Source organism: Myotis davidii, unplaced genomic scaffold (genome assembly GCF_000327345.1).
Source record: "Myotis davidii unplaced genomic scaffold, ASM32734v1 scaffold794, whole genome shotgun sequence".
NCBI lineage: Eukaryota > Metazoa > Chordata > Mammalia > Chiroptera > Vespertilionidae > Myotis > Myotis davidii.
The window spans coordinates 369,288-383,145 of NW_006285246.1; the positions used below are offsets into that span (position 1 = coordinate 369,288).

The 13,858-nt window shown below is 34.9% G+C and overlaps 1 protein-coding gene across 1 annotated transcript in view; it reads right to left on the reverse strand.

The window, feature by feature from the left end:
• Positions 1–13,858, reverse strand: part of CNOT6L (CCR4-NOT transcription complex subunit 6-like) — a 103,895-nt gene that overhangs the window by 68,013 nt on the left and 22,024 nt on the right. Inside the window, exons 3-4 of the mRNA XM_006755865.2 lie at positions 10,783–10,969; positions 8,807–8,892 (exon numbers count right to left, since the gene is read on the reverse strand). Coding sequence (XP_006755928.1) covers positions 8,807–8,892; positions 10,783–10,969 — 273 coding nt within the window. The remainder of the gene's footprint in view (positions 1–8,806; positions 8,893–10,782; positions 10,970–13,858) is intronic.

A 13,858-nucleotide genomic window follows, 5' to 3' on the forward strand; every position in this document is an offset into this window, starting at 1 on the left:
GGGGGCCAGAAGGAGAAGAGAGAGAGAGCAAGATATTGAAAACCTATTTGAAGAAATAATGGTAGAAAACTTCCCCTACCTGGTGAAAGAAATAGACTTACAAGTCCAGGAAGTGCAGAGAGCCCCAAACAAGAAGAACCCAAAGAGGCCCACTCCAAGATGCATCATAATTAAAATGCCAAGGGTTTAAGACAAAGAGAGAATCTTAAAAGCAGCAAGAGAAAAACAGTTAGTTACCTACAATGGAGTACCCATACAACTGTCAGCTGATTTCTCAACAGGAACTATGCAGGCCAGAAAGGAGTGGCAAGTATTCAAAGTGATGAATAGCAAGAAACTACAACCAAAGTTACTCTACCCAGCAAAGCTATCATTTAGAATTGAAGGTCAGATAAAAAGCTTCACAGATAAGGAAAAGCTAAAGGAGTTCATCACCACCAAACCAGTATTATATGAAATGCTGAAGGGTATTCTTTAAGAAAAGGAAGAAGAAGAAACAGGTAAAGTTAAAAAATATGAACTACAAAGTGGCAATAAATACATATCTATCAACAATTGCATCTAAAAATCAAACAAATAAAAAATCTGATGAACAGAATAAACTGGTGAATGGAATAGAATCAAGGGCATGGAAATGAAACAGACTGACCATTCTCAGAGGAAAGGGGATATGGGGGGTTGCTGGAATATGCATGTATGCATTACCTATAGACACAGACAACAGGGTGGCGAGGGCCTGGAGTGGGGTGGAAGGGAGGTATGGGGGGAAAAAAGAGGGATCTCTATAATAATCTCAACAATAAAGATTAATTTTTAAAAAGATAATAAAATAAAAGCCAACAATGAGTAACTGGAAAAAAACAACATAACTGACAAGCCCCTGAGGAGACTCTCAGAAAAATAAAAGGCACAAATAATTAATCTTAAAAATGAAGAGGGGGTAATATAGCTATAAATAGAACAGTCTAAAACTATATCAAGAAAATATATGAACATTTTAATGCAAGTAAGTTTGAAAACTTAAAAAGCTGACAAATTCCAATAGTACAGATACAGTGCAACAAAATTTCCTCATTAGCAATTAGAAAACCTCAATAGTTCTTTTAACTGCAAATCCTAGTAAATGAGAATAATAATATAATCATCTCAATAGATGAAGTAAAGCATTTAATAAAATTCAACACTTGAATAAAATAAAGATTAGCAAAGTAGAAATAAAAGAAAATTTCTGAAACTAAAAAAATTTTTTTTATCAAAAATACTGAGGAAATATTCTTTTGTTTTTTGGTTTTTGTTTTTCAATCCTCACTGGAGGATATTTTTCCATTGATTTTTAGAGAGAATGGAAGAGAGATGGAAAGACAGAAACACTGATGTGAGAGAAACACATTGGCTGGTTGCCTCCTGCACAAGCCCTGACCAGGGCCCAGGGGCAAGGGAGGAGCCTGCAACCAAGGTACATGCCCTTAACTGGAATCAAACCTGAGACCCTTAGGTCTCAGGCTGATGCTGTATCCACTGAACCAAACCAGCTAGGGCCAGAGCAAATATTCTTAATGGAAAAATATTAAAAGCATTTCCTTTAAAATTTGGAATAGAAGCATGCCCAATTTAATGCTTCTATTCAATACTGTACTAAACACCTTAGTACATTAAAATAAGAAAAAAGTTATACATATATTTATATAACATATAAATATATAATATTATGTTATATGTATATATATAATAACTTAAAAGGAAATAATAAAACTATCGCTATTAGGAGATGAAATTATTACCTGCATACAAAACCCAAAAGAATTTGCAAACAAGTTTTTAGAAAGAATGAGAATATAATAAAAAAGGCTTACTATAAAATCAATTTTTCAAAAAACATTGTATCTGTATACTACAAGAGTAAATAAGTAGGAAAAGAAACTTTTAAAATAAAAAGACATGGTTTATAATTGGAAAAAAAAAAACTTATAAAGTACCTAGAATCAGCCAACAAAAGATGTGCTTGACCAGTGTGCAGAAAGTTATAAAATTTAATTCAAAGACATTAAGATCTAAATAAACGTAGAGAATGCACAAATTTATGGGTAATTAAGATGTAAATTCTTCCTAAATTAACTCAGATATTCAATGCAATTCCAAAGTCACAACAGCTTTTATAAAAGGTAACAAGTTGTTTCTTATGTCTGAGGAAGATCCAAAACAACCAAACTGCCAAGACAATCTATATAAATAAAAATGTAAATGTTCATTTGTTCAAAATCTTAAATCTCTGAAAATTCTTCACTGATTGCTTTGAAATTTTGACACAACGTTGAATTCGAATACGCACGTGTTTTTATATACCTATATACCTATTATATAGATGTCACACCTGTGACAGGTAAAAACATGTTTTTGAAAAACAGCGCCACCTGTTGGACGTAAAAGCAACACACGCTATACTAAATATTTTATGATTCCATTTCAATGTTTCTGTTTACAATTATAAATTGTAGATAAAATTAACTACAAATATGCGTGTCCAGCTGCAAAACCATCGATCAGCTGAGATATTCTCACATCAATTGCTGGAAATTGGGAACGGAAAGGTGCCGGTTGATCTGACCTCAGGACGAATTTCATTGCCTCATAACTTCTGCAATTTAGTGACATCAAAAGAAGTGGTTGAAAAAGTATTTCCCAATATTTAAGCCAATTACAAGAATCACGATTGCCTGAGTGAACGAGCTATTCTTGCGGCCAAGAACAAAGACGATTACGAACTTAACAATATTATTCAGTCTAACATTCAAAGCGAGGCAGTCACATACAAGTCCGTCGACACTTGTGGAATCAGATGAAGCAGTTAATTATCCAACAGAATTTTAGAATTCACTCAATCTGCCAGGGATGCTACCGCACGTACTGCAATTGAAAATCGGCGAGCCAATTATCATGTTGCGAAATATCAACCAGCCAAAGCTTTGCGACAGCATGCGGCTTGCAGTAAAAAAATTAATGAGCAACGTTGTAGAAGCAACAATCTTGACAGGACCTTTCAAAGATGAAGATGTCCCCTCATTCCTCGCATTCCTATGATTCCAACAGATATGCCATTTCAATTTAAGAGATTGCAATTCCCAATTCGATTGGCGTTTGCAACCACCATCAACAAAGCTCAGGGCCAATCTTTAGAATTGTGCGGTTTAGATCTAGACACGGATTGCTTCTCACATGGACAATTATATGTTGCGTGTTCTAGAGTTGGCAAACCAGACAATCTCTATATCTGCACAGACAATGGAACAACAAAAAATATTGTATACCCACAAGCATTGTGAAATTAAACATATTAGAAACGTGCGCTTCCTCTTTTCTTTCTTTTCCATTTAACCAGACTGAGCCACAGCCACGCATGGCCGGGTACAGCTAGTGCAAAATAAAAATGTCAGGGGAATTCGCAAACCAGATATCAAGTCTTAATATAAAGGCATAACAATAATTATGATGATTTAGGGTTAGACAAACTGACTACTGGATACACAGAAGATCCTAGAAATAGACCTAGACATAACTGATATATGAGAGGTTACTTTGCTAATCAGCGAGAAAAGGGGAAACTCTTCACTAAATGGTACTGAAACAATTAGTTATTCATAGGGAAAAAAACAACATTAGATCCCTCCCCAAATAAGAACCCTCATACCATATTAAAAAACAATTCCAACCTGGCTGGTGTAGCTCAGTGGTTGAGCATACACCTATGAACCAGGAGGTCACAGTTCAATTCCTGGTCAGGGCACATGCCCGGGGTTGTGGGCTCCATTCCAAGTGTGGGGCGTGCAGGAGGTGGCCGATCAATGATTCTCTTTCATCACTGATTTTTCTATCACTCTCTCCCTTTTTCTCCCCCTTTCTCTCAAAAATAAAAAAATAAATAAAATAAAAACCCAAATGAATGAAAAAATTAACTATGAAGAGCAAAACTTTACAAAACTTTTAGAAGGTAATATAGGAAAATGTATCTGATCTGGGGTAGGGTAGGACTTATTTAATAAGACATAATGTACACTAACCATGAAAGGTTTTTAAATTCAACTATAATAAAAATATCAACTCTATCCATTAAAAGATACCAATAAACAAAAAGAAAAGCTACAGAGTAGGAGAAGGCATTGACAATACAAAATAGACAAAAATTAAAAACTGCTACAAATCAATAAGAAACAAATATTCCAAGTAAAAATGAGCAAAAAATATCCATAGCAATTCCACAGAAAAAAACATGGCCAATAAATATATGAAAAGATGCTCAATCTTATTTGCAACTAGGAAAATGCAAATTAAAAGTACAACTAGAAACTGTTTCATACTAAAAAAAAAATGGGCCTAATTTTATAAGTCTGACAATATTAAGGGTTGAAAAGAAGAAAAATGGAAACTATATTATTTTGGGCAATGTATTTTAGTTCAGCTACTTTGTAAAACACTATGGCATTACATAATAAAGCAACGGATGTACAGGCCTGAATGTTCATGGCTGCATTGTTTAGAGTAGCCAAAAAATTGTGGGTGCAGGGGGTGGGGGAGTGGGGGGGAGAGAGAGACTAAGTATCTACAATAGAATGAATAAATTACAGCACATTTATATATCAGAATACAACACAACAATGAAACAAATAAACTACAATTACATGTATGCAAGAATATGGCTGAATCATAAAAACATGAAGCTAAAAAAGAAAGCAAGTCATAGAAAATTATAGTCAGTACGATTCGATTTATATAAAGGTTAAAATACCCAAAACAGCCGAAACCGGTTTGGCTCAGTGGATAGAGCGTCGGCCTGCCGACTGAAGGGTCCCAGGTTTGATTCCGGTCAAGGGCATGTACCTGGGTTGCGGGCACATCCCCAGTGGGAGATGTGCAGGAGGCAGCTGATCGATGTTTCTCTCTCATCAATGTTTCTAACTCTCTATCTCTCTCCCTTCCTCTCTGTGAAAAATCAATAAAATATATTTTTTAAGAAAAAAACCCAAAACAGATACATACGTAACTCTAGCATCTGGCTCATCAATATCTGCTGAATGATTGAAAGAAAAGTAAAGGAATAGCTAACACAACATTCAGGACAGTAATAACTTCTGGGAGAAGGGATGAAGATGCAATCATGAAAAGGAATATAGGAAACTTAAGATGTACAGTTCTATACCAACAAAATGTGATTGTTCTTATTTCCTAATAATCTCACCAACAGTTATTTGACAAAACTTTTGGAACTCTTCCAAACTGATAGGTGAAAACTGAGTGTAATTTCAATTGGCATTATAATTATGCATAAGGTTATCAACTTTCTATATTTTATAGCTATTTATGCTCTTATATTAACTATTAACATGCTCTGTACTAGACTGTTCTCTTACTGATTTCCAGAAGCTCATTATTTAACACAGAAATAAGTACTTTGACTCTTTATGAAGACAGTTAGATTTTCAAAGTATATTTTTTTTAAAAAGGTACTGAGAATGTTAGATGAGTGTATAGCTATTCATTTTATTATTTCTTTTTAAAATGCATGTTGTTAATCTTTTATATATTTCATGAATAAAAAATTTACAAGTAAAAGAATCTATTGCCACAGCCCATTTTATTTTGAGAGGTAAGTAATTCTTGGCAGAAACCTAGAAATTTTCACAATTATTGAAGTTCTTAATTTTTATTACATCAATGCCTGAGGACAACTCTTCAACCATATGTCAGAAAAAGTATTGCCCAACACGTTAGGACATGAATTCTAAATTATTTAAAATAACTGTGTGAAAACTGCTCTTATACCTTTTCTTCCATAAAATTAATACATTTTAGACTTTTAAGTGACTTAAGAGAATACTTTCAATTTACTGGACTAGCTATTTCTTTAGTTTTAAAATTGGCCTTTTTATCTTTATTCCTCAAATACCCTACCCTTCCACACACATTCCTTAAATCTCAAAATAGAATTTCTAAAAATTGTCTTGTTGGACCAAGATCATCAAAATCATTATCAAAACTTCAGTATCTGTGTTTCAGAGGTAGACAGGGAAATAGAAAAAAAAAAGGCACTCCTTTTGCCAGTTTCAAGACAAAACGGAATTTAAAAAAAGACAAAAAGGAATCCCAGAGGCAATTCATTCTCACTGTGTCATTTACATATATCACAGTGCTATTTTAAATTTTCCATTCCATTCTCGTCTCCTTTTTTAACACAAAGTACCACTATGTGGCAAATTAAAACTGATTAAGAAATTATTTCAAGTTTTACCTTCCTAAGAATATAAAGCTACCATTCATTTGGGACATTTTATTTCTTCAATTGCTTTATGAAGCCAATCCTGTTTTTACCCTCCTCAACTTTTGAAAGGAGGCAGAAAGCACTGGTTTTCTTTCATTTCCAGAAGGTCCTTGTTCTTCTGTACTGGATCACCTGAACAATAAGTAGCACTGCCAGAAAAAGAGGCTCTTAGAGAAAAGGGCTGCATATAGGTATTTGCCATAGAACTAACTAAAGTTTAATGAAAAGCAATTTATGTATAGCCATGAACAAAGCTGAGTTAAAGTTGGCGAAGCAGAGCTGGTGCCTCATCCAAAAGATTAGTGGTCTAGGAAGAGATTTTAACAACTATGAATCAGTAGACAAAAGGGCACTAGAATTAAAGTCCAGGCCAAGAGAACAGTCTTCCTCTTATAGCTTCAGTGACACGATGGTCAACCAAGGACCAAAAATATAAAACAAAAAATTCTAGAAATAAACAACTCATAAGTTTTAAATTAGATGCCGTTCTCTAAGTAGCGTAATGATATCTCGTGCCATCCCATCCAGATCGTGAATCATCCCTTTGTCCAGTGTAACCACAGTGGATACATTACCTGCCTGTTACTAGCATCTCAGTTATCAGATCAACTGTAGAAGTATCACAGTGCTTTGTTCAAGTATCACTTATTTTACTTAAAAATGGCCCCAATGCTCTTTGCAATTCAGATGTGCCCAAGAGAAGCCATAAAGTTCTTCCTTTAAGTTAAAAAGTGAGTATAGCACAATTAAATATCTAAAAGTTATGCAGTAACCTAACTTTTACTGCAGTATTTTTATAGTTGTTCTATTTTATTATTAGTTGTTGTTCATCTCTTACTGTGCCAATTCATAAATTCATCACAGTTATGTATGTATAGGAAAAAACAGTGTATATACAGGGTTTGATATTATCATTAGTTTCAGGCATCCCCATTGGGGGGATCTTAGAACAAGAACATATCTCCTGCGGATAAAGGCTACTGTAATTTAGAAGACTAACATTTAACCAGTAATATAGAATGAAGGACTAAGAAGATAATAGATATTCAGAATGATTCATTCAGTTGATACTTAATATAAATTTTCTGGGAACATGTCCATACATGAGATAGCATGGACTAGAGTTATGAAACAGTATATATAATACGTGCTTTTTCAAGAATGTTAAATGCAGTACAAAGGATAAGTCCACTGAGCTCAATAGTAAATTATTCATTTCTCATTGATGTATTCTCTATCAATATTCTGTTCTGATGTTGAAACAATGGTTATTCTTAGAGACAAAAATAATTGACTATAATCAGTATAAAAGTATGAATTTCAAACTTCTAGAATCTAAGATTATAAAAAAATGACAACCACTCCATAATTATTTTTAATAAGAACAGACCTGCCTATACTCCAACTCTAGCTGGATGGCTGTTTTAACCACATTTATAAAAATGAGTTATAGCATATATAGAATTAGGTAAAATATCCCAACAGTTAAATTTCACATGCCTTGGGTTAATTCTCAAAGAAAATAATTTTCCACTTCATACATATTTTTAAAAATCCAAAATATCCTAGAGAGAAACTAAAAACTAAGACTTAACCATTCATATAATTATACAATTTATAAAGGGTTAACTATATAAAGAAGCCTTTTCTGTCATTTTAACCAATAATGTCAGCATTCTTTTCACTCTTATTCAAGTTTCTTTTTTTAATACTCCATTATATGACATAAGCAAATGCAAACAAAACATGTTCATGAACACTCAAATAATCTCTGAAGGAGGAAAACAGAACACATGAAAGTGTATACTTTATATGGCTTTAATTTGTTTATTCCTCAAGAGCACAGAATAAAATGCACCAATACAGTACATCTGTATTTAGTCCTCTGAATTTAAATTAACCCCTCTTCTTTTGCTAGAACATAAGAGAAAACTATACAAATTTCAGTATTTATGTAAATTGAGTACAACTTTCCTTCCAAACTAACTGAGATAAAATTATCAGTGGAGTATGTATTTTGGATTAGTATATTTTATTTAGAATACTTATACTCACTAGATATAGTGCATTTTTACTGTTAGAATGTTTTTCCTCTTACAATATAATATGTTAATGCTATTTTATGTACTCTATCAATACCTGACATGGGATATTCCAGCTATTAAGTTATTGAAGAAAAAAAACAACAGAAAAAAAACTATTGTTAATTTGAAATGTCTCTTCTAAGAAATTTTAGAGTTTTACAGAAAGTTAAAGGTAAAATAAAAAAAACAAAACATTCCCCCACAAAAGTTTGTTAAAAAGAAGGCTGCATGTTGAAATCCTGAAACACAATACCAAAGAACCACTTTTTCTTTTCAAGAAAAAGTATAGTCCCATTTTCAAAATTATACTAAAACCTAACCAAGTAATTTAAATTTAAATAGTCTTTAAAGGGCTCAGTATACCTCAATACTGAGTGTTAATACTACATTTAAAAAAATATATATCACTCACCTTTCAAACCTAGAGTTTGTAGCTGGAAGAGCCGACCAAGTTCATAAGGCAAAACCCGTAACATATTGTTATTTAAAAGCAATTCCCTATTTAAAAAAAAAAAAAAAAGTTTTACTTGAATTTATCAAGCTTTATTAATATCTACAATTACTTTTCCTATCCTTCCCTCTAATATACCATGAGTGCTGTATATATTCAAGACACATTTTTATATGTTTATCTAAAATTGTTGTGTAATATTAAAGTACTACAAAATGTGTAACTGCCACAACTATTAACAGTGTTTCTATAATTTACTCATTATTAAAGGTGTAGGAATTTCATATCATTTTCAGGCTAAATCTACCCTCTTTTCTCTTTCATCCAAATGCCAGTGACAGATATTCTTAGTGTTCAAAGACAACAGATATCCTTGAACCTAGTCTAATTCATAGAAAAAATAAAATTTTTACAAAGTTCAGGATTTAACTATAATCAATAGTCAATCAACTGTATCAATTTTTATAACCGATTACATCTATAATCACATCAAGATACTCTGATGAATAATCACTGACATAGAACATAAACATTAAAAATAAAACATAGGAGCCTGGGCCAGGTAGCTCGGTTGGTTGGGACATTGTTCCAATACACCAAGGTTGAGGGTTCAATCCCTGGTCAGGGCACACATACAAGAATCAACCAATGAATGCATAAATAAGTGAAACAACAAATCCATGTTTCTTTCTCTCTCTCCCTTTCTCTCTTTCTCTAAAAATCAATAAATAATATTTAAAAATAAAAAAATAAAGCATTAGTTTGGTATAAATAATATGACAGCATAAGTAAGGTCTGAGTTTATGATTATAAAATTTTGTGCAAACTATAGAAAAAAATAAATAGCCTTGTTATTCAATGACTAAAAAGTCTTTTTTAAAAAAGAGAAATGCAACAAAAACATATAGTAAGAGGATGGTGAGAAACAAGATTTTAAAACAGTATGTTTCATTTTAAACATATGACAAAAATCTTTTAAATTACTACTCAGCATATAAACAATATAGAAAAGCAATCCTTGTTTGTATTGAGAACATTTATTCAAGGTCTTAATATTTCTACAAATTTTTCTCCTATGGAGAAATTCTTAAAGAACCACTGCAGGACTAGAAATAAATCTACTTATCAGGTGGTAAGCAGCGGTTCTCAACCTGTGGGTCGCGATCCCTTTGACGGTCGAACGACCCTTTCACAGGGGTCGCCTAAAACCATCCTACATATCAGATATTTACTTTATGATTCATAGCAGTAGCAACATTACAGTTATGAAGTAGCAACGAAAATAATTTTATGGTTGGGTCACAACATGAGGAACTGTATTTAAAGGGCCAGAAGGTTGAGAACCACTATTTAAGGTTTCCTTAAGGAGTTGTAATATGTAAGTCCTAGAGGTCCAGTACACGAAATTTGTACATGGGTAGCTAGCGACTGCCGGCTACCAGCCGGGGCCGTCCTTCATTATGTGCCGCCCCTGGTGGTCAGCACACGTCATAGTGAGCGATCGAACTCCTGGTTGGTCGAACTCCCGAGGGGACATTTTGCATATTAGGCTTTTATATATATATAAAAGATTATATGAAACAGAGATATGTTCCTAAAAGTTTTACTAATAAGTACATTGTATTTTCTCAATTATTTCTGATTAGTCTTATGAGCATACACTTGAGCCAAAAGTCAGACGTATATTGTATTTCCACCCTACCTCAAGTCTGTCAAAAGAACTTGGCAATACAAGCACATTTCTAGTCAGAAACCTCCAAATTAAAAGGAAGAAAAAGAAATGTTCAAGGGAGGCCAACTCAAACACTGTGTTCAATTTATATCATTTGATCTTCGAAACACACATGGAAATCCTACTATAAGTAACATCACATAATTTTCTTATTTGGTAAATTTAGAATTTCATATAGTGAGTCGTATCTACAATATTTCCTCACCTGAGAGACACCATGTTTCCTAGTTCTGCTGGTAAACTTCTGAGTTTATTGGATGATAGATCCAAGTAAACCAGATTATGAAGCTTGGCAATATCAGGTGGAATGCGACTAAGGAAATTGTCATTTAGATGCAGCGCTGTCAAGTGTGTCAATGACCAAAGTGATGTACTTAAGCTCCGCACTCTACCTAAAAGGCAAAATATTAAGCATTAAATTCTAGGCCCAAGACAAAGACTGAACTACAAGAACTAAAAAGTGGTAGAAGAGCCTGCAAATATATACAGATATTGTTATCTTTGACATTTTAATTTTGCATTTAATGCTAGTTGACTGCTTTCAAACACACCTGGCCGTTCTTGAATGTCAGACCACTTTCACTTGACAACCATTCTTTCTCACGGATCTTCTGTGTATTAAATGAGATGAGGAATAATGGGAAGACCCTTGGAATCACTGTGATCACAAGGTCTCAAGGGAAAAGCCTGGGTTGAATTGAGCTTTTGTGGCAGAACAATCATGATTTTTTTTTAGCATAATCCTAAAACAAAGTATTTCTCATATACTCCATAAAAATTACAGTGCATGGTTTATCCGTATCTAGGGCCCAAATTAGTCTACAAACTTAAATAGACAAGAGTAATTACTGTGATATAGAGTAGACCAACCTTAGATTAGCCACCAGGAAAACCATTCAACCCCAAAAGACACAATTGTACATTAACTCCGGTTTAATATTTTCCATTAAGTAAACATACTCAAGGAAATAGTCACACACATTGAGTTTTACAAATCAGTCAGTATCTTATAGTTATGGTGGAACATGTACTAGAAAGTCAGAAGACATGGTTCAGATTTCCGATTTTTGCTATTTAATTTTTTTAAAATATATTTTATTGTTTTTTTACAGAGAGGAAGGGAGAGGGATAGAGTTAGAAACATGGATGAGAGAGAAAGATCCATCAGCTGCCTCCTGCACGCCCTGCACTGGGGATGCGCCTGCAACCAAGGTACATGCCCTTGACTGGAATCAAACCCAGGACCCTTCGGTCAGCAGGCCAACGCTCTATCCACTGAGCCAAACTGGTTCGGCTGATTTTTGCTATTTATTAGCTACATAAGCCTAGGCAAATCACCTCACCTCAGCTTCTATAAAATGTAATATGACCTTAATAATTTATATGAAGATTATTTTATAAACTTTACAAAAGTAAAATGGTATTTTAATTATATAACACTTTTCAAACAATTGATTTTTAAAAAGCAGTGGAAGGTAGAGAGGGCCCAAAATCTCAAAAGGGAAATGCTATTTTTTATGTAGCTAATGAGCAGTAAATTCAAACTTAGATCTTCTGTCCAGGGTTCTTTCATGCTATCTATAATCAGGCTTAAAATGCCAACGAGGATTTTACATTTTAAAAGGGAAACAAAGTTCCCAAGAGAAATGTATTTCAGTTCTACTCAGGATTTAATGGAGTGGTTCTCAACCAGAGGCAATTTTGCTCCCCAAGTGACTTTGGCAATCTGGAGACATTTTTGGTTGTCAAAACTAGGAAAGTGCTGCCCCAGCTGGTTTGGCTCAATGGATAGAGCATCAGCCTGTGGACCGAAGGGTCCTGGGTTCGATTCTAGTCAAGGGTACATGCCCAGGGTGTGGGCTCAATCCCCAGTAGGGGGCGTGCAAGAGGCAGCCAATCAATGATTCTCTCTCATCACTGATGTATCTATAGTTCTCTTCTCTCCCTTCCTCTCTGAAATCAATAAAAATATATTTAAAAAAAACTAGAATAGTGCTACTGGCAACTAGTGGGTAGGAGCCAGAAAAGCTGCTAAACATCCTGTAGTGCACAACAGCTCCCAACCACAAAGAATTGTCGGACCTATGTGTCAGCAATGCCACTTTGAGAAACTCTAGGTTAACCTAATGGGATTTGCTCATATTCGTGCTTCTGATCATGCATCACCTATTCACCCAGTTCACTTTTAGTTAACTGCAAAGATGATTCTTGCTATTGACGCTATACAGACAGTTCTCGGGTTACGTCGGACTCGACGTACGTCGTTTCGTGGTTACATCGCCATCTCCCATTTATTTATATAAAAAAAAAAGAGTTCTGTCATTTCAACATATGTATATATGTGCTTTATGTTTTTTATTATTTACTAGAGGCCCGGTGCACGAAATTTGTGCATGGGATAGGGGGTCTGTCCCTCAGCCCAGCCTGCACCCTCTCCAACCTGGGACCCCTCAAGGAATGACTGACTGCCCATTTAGGCCCGATCCCACCTCTCAAAATCCAGGACTGCTGGTTCCCACCCACTCGCCTACCTGATTGCCTCTAACCACTCCCCTGCCAGTCCTGATCGACACCTAACTGCTCCCCTGCTGGCCCGACTGCCCCAAATGCCCTCCCCTGCCAGCCATCTTGTGTCCACATGGGGGCATCCATCTTGTGTGTTGGAGTGATGGTCAATTTGCATATTGCTCTTTTATGAGATAGTATTTACCACAGGTAAAGGTCAGGAATTGTTATCTTTTAAACTTTTTTTACTGTTTCACTTCATTAATACTGTGTATGTGCTCCATGTGACATAGGTGCTTATGTAGATGGGTTCTGACTTACAGTGAAAATTGCATTACGTCGCTCACTAGGAACAGATCTCCGACGTAACCCAAGGACCTACTATATTCAGTAGATCTACTGCTTCCCAGACTTGGTAGAGTCACCTTGTGTAGTAGGTGTCCTGTAGAGTCTAGTGGCTCAGCCTCCCCCGCCCCTTTGCCAGCCTGGTTACCCCCAACTGCCCCCACGCCCGCCTGGTTGCCCCCAACTAGCCCCCTGCTAGCCTGCTCACCCCACGCAGCCTGGTGTACAGTCGTTTGGTCATCCCTCACTAAACCCCCTGCCGGCCTGGTCATAGGCAGCCATCTTGTGAGAGCGTGAGGGTTAATTTGCATATTACCTCTTTATTGCATAGGATGGTACATTTGTCAAAACTAGGAATTAACACTTATACATTACTATTAATAAATTAATTTGGACTTAACCCATTTTTACATTTCTGTGTTCCAAGATTT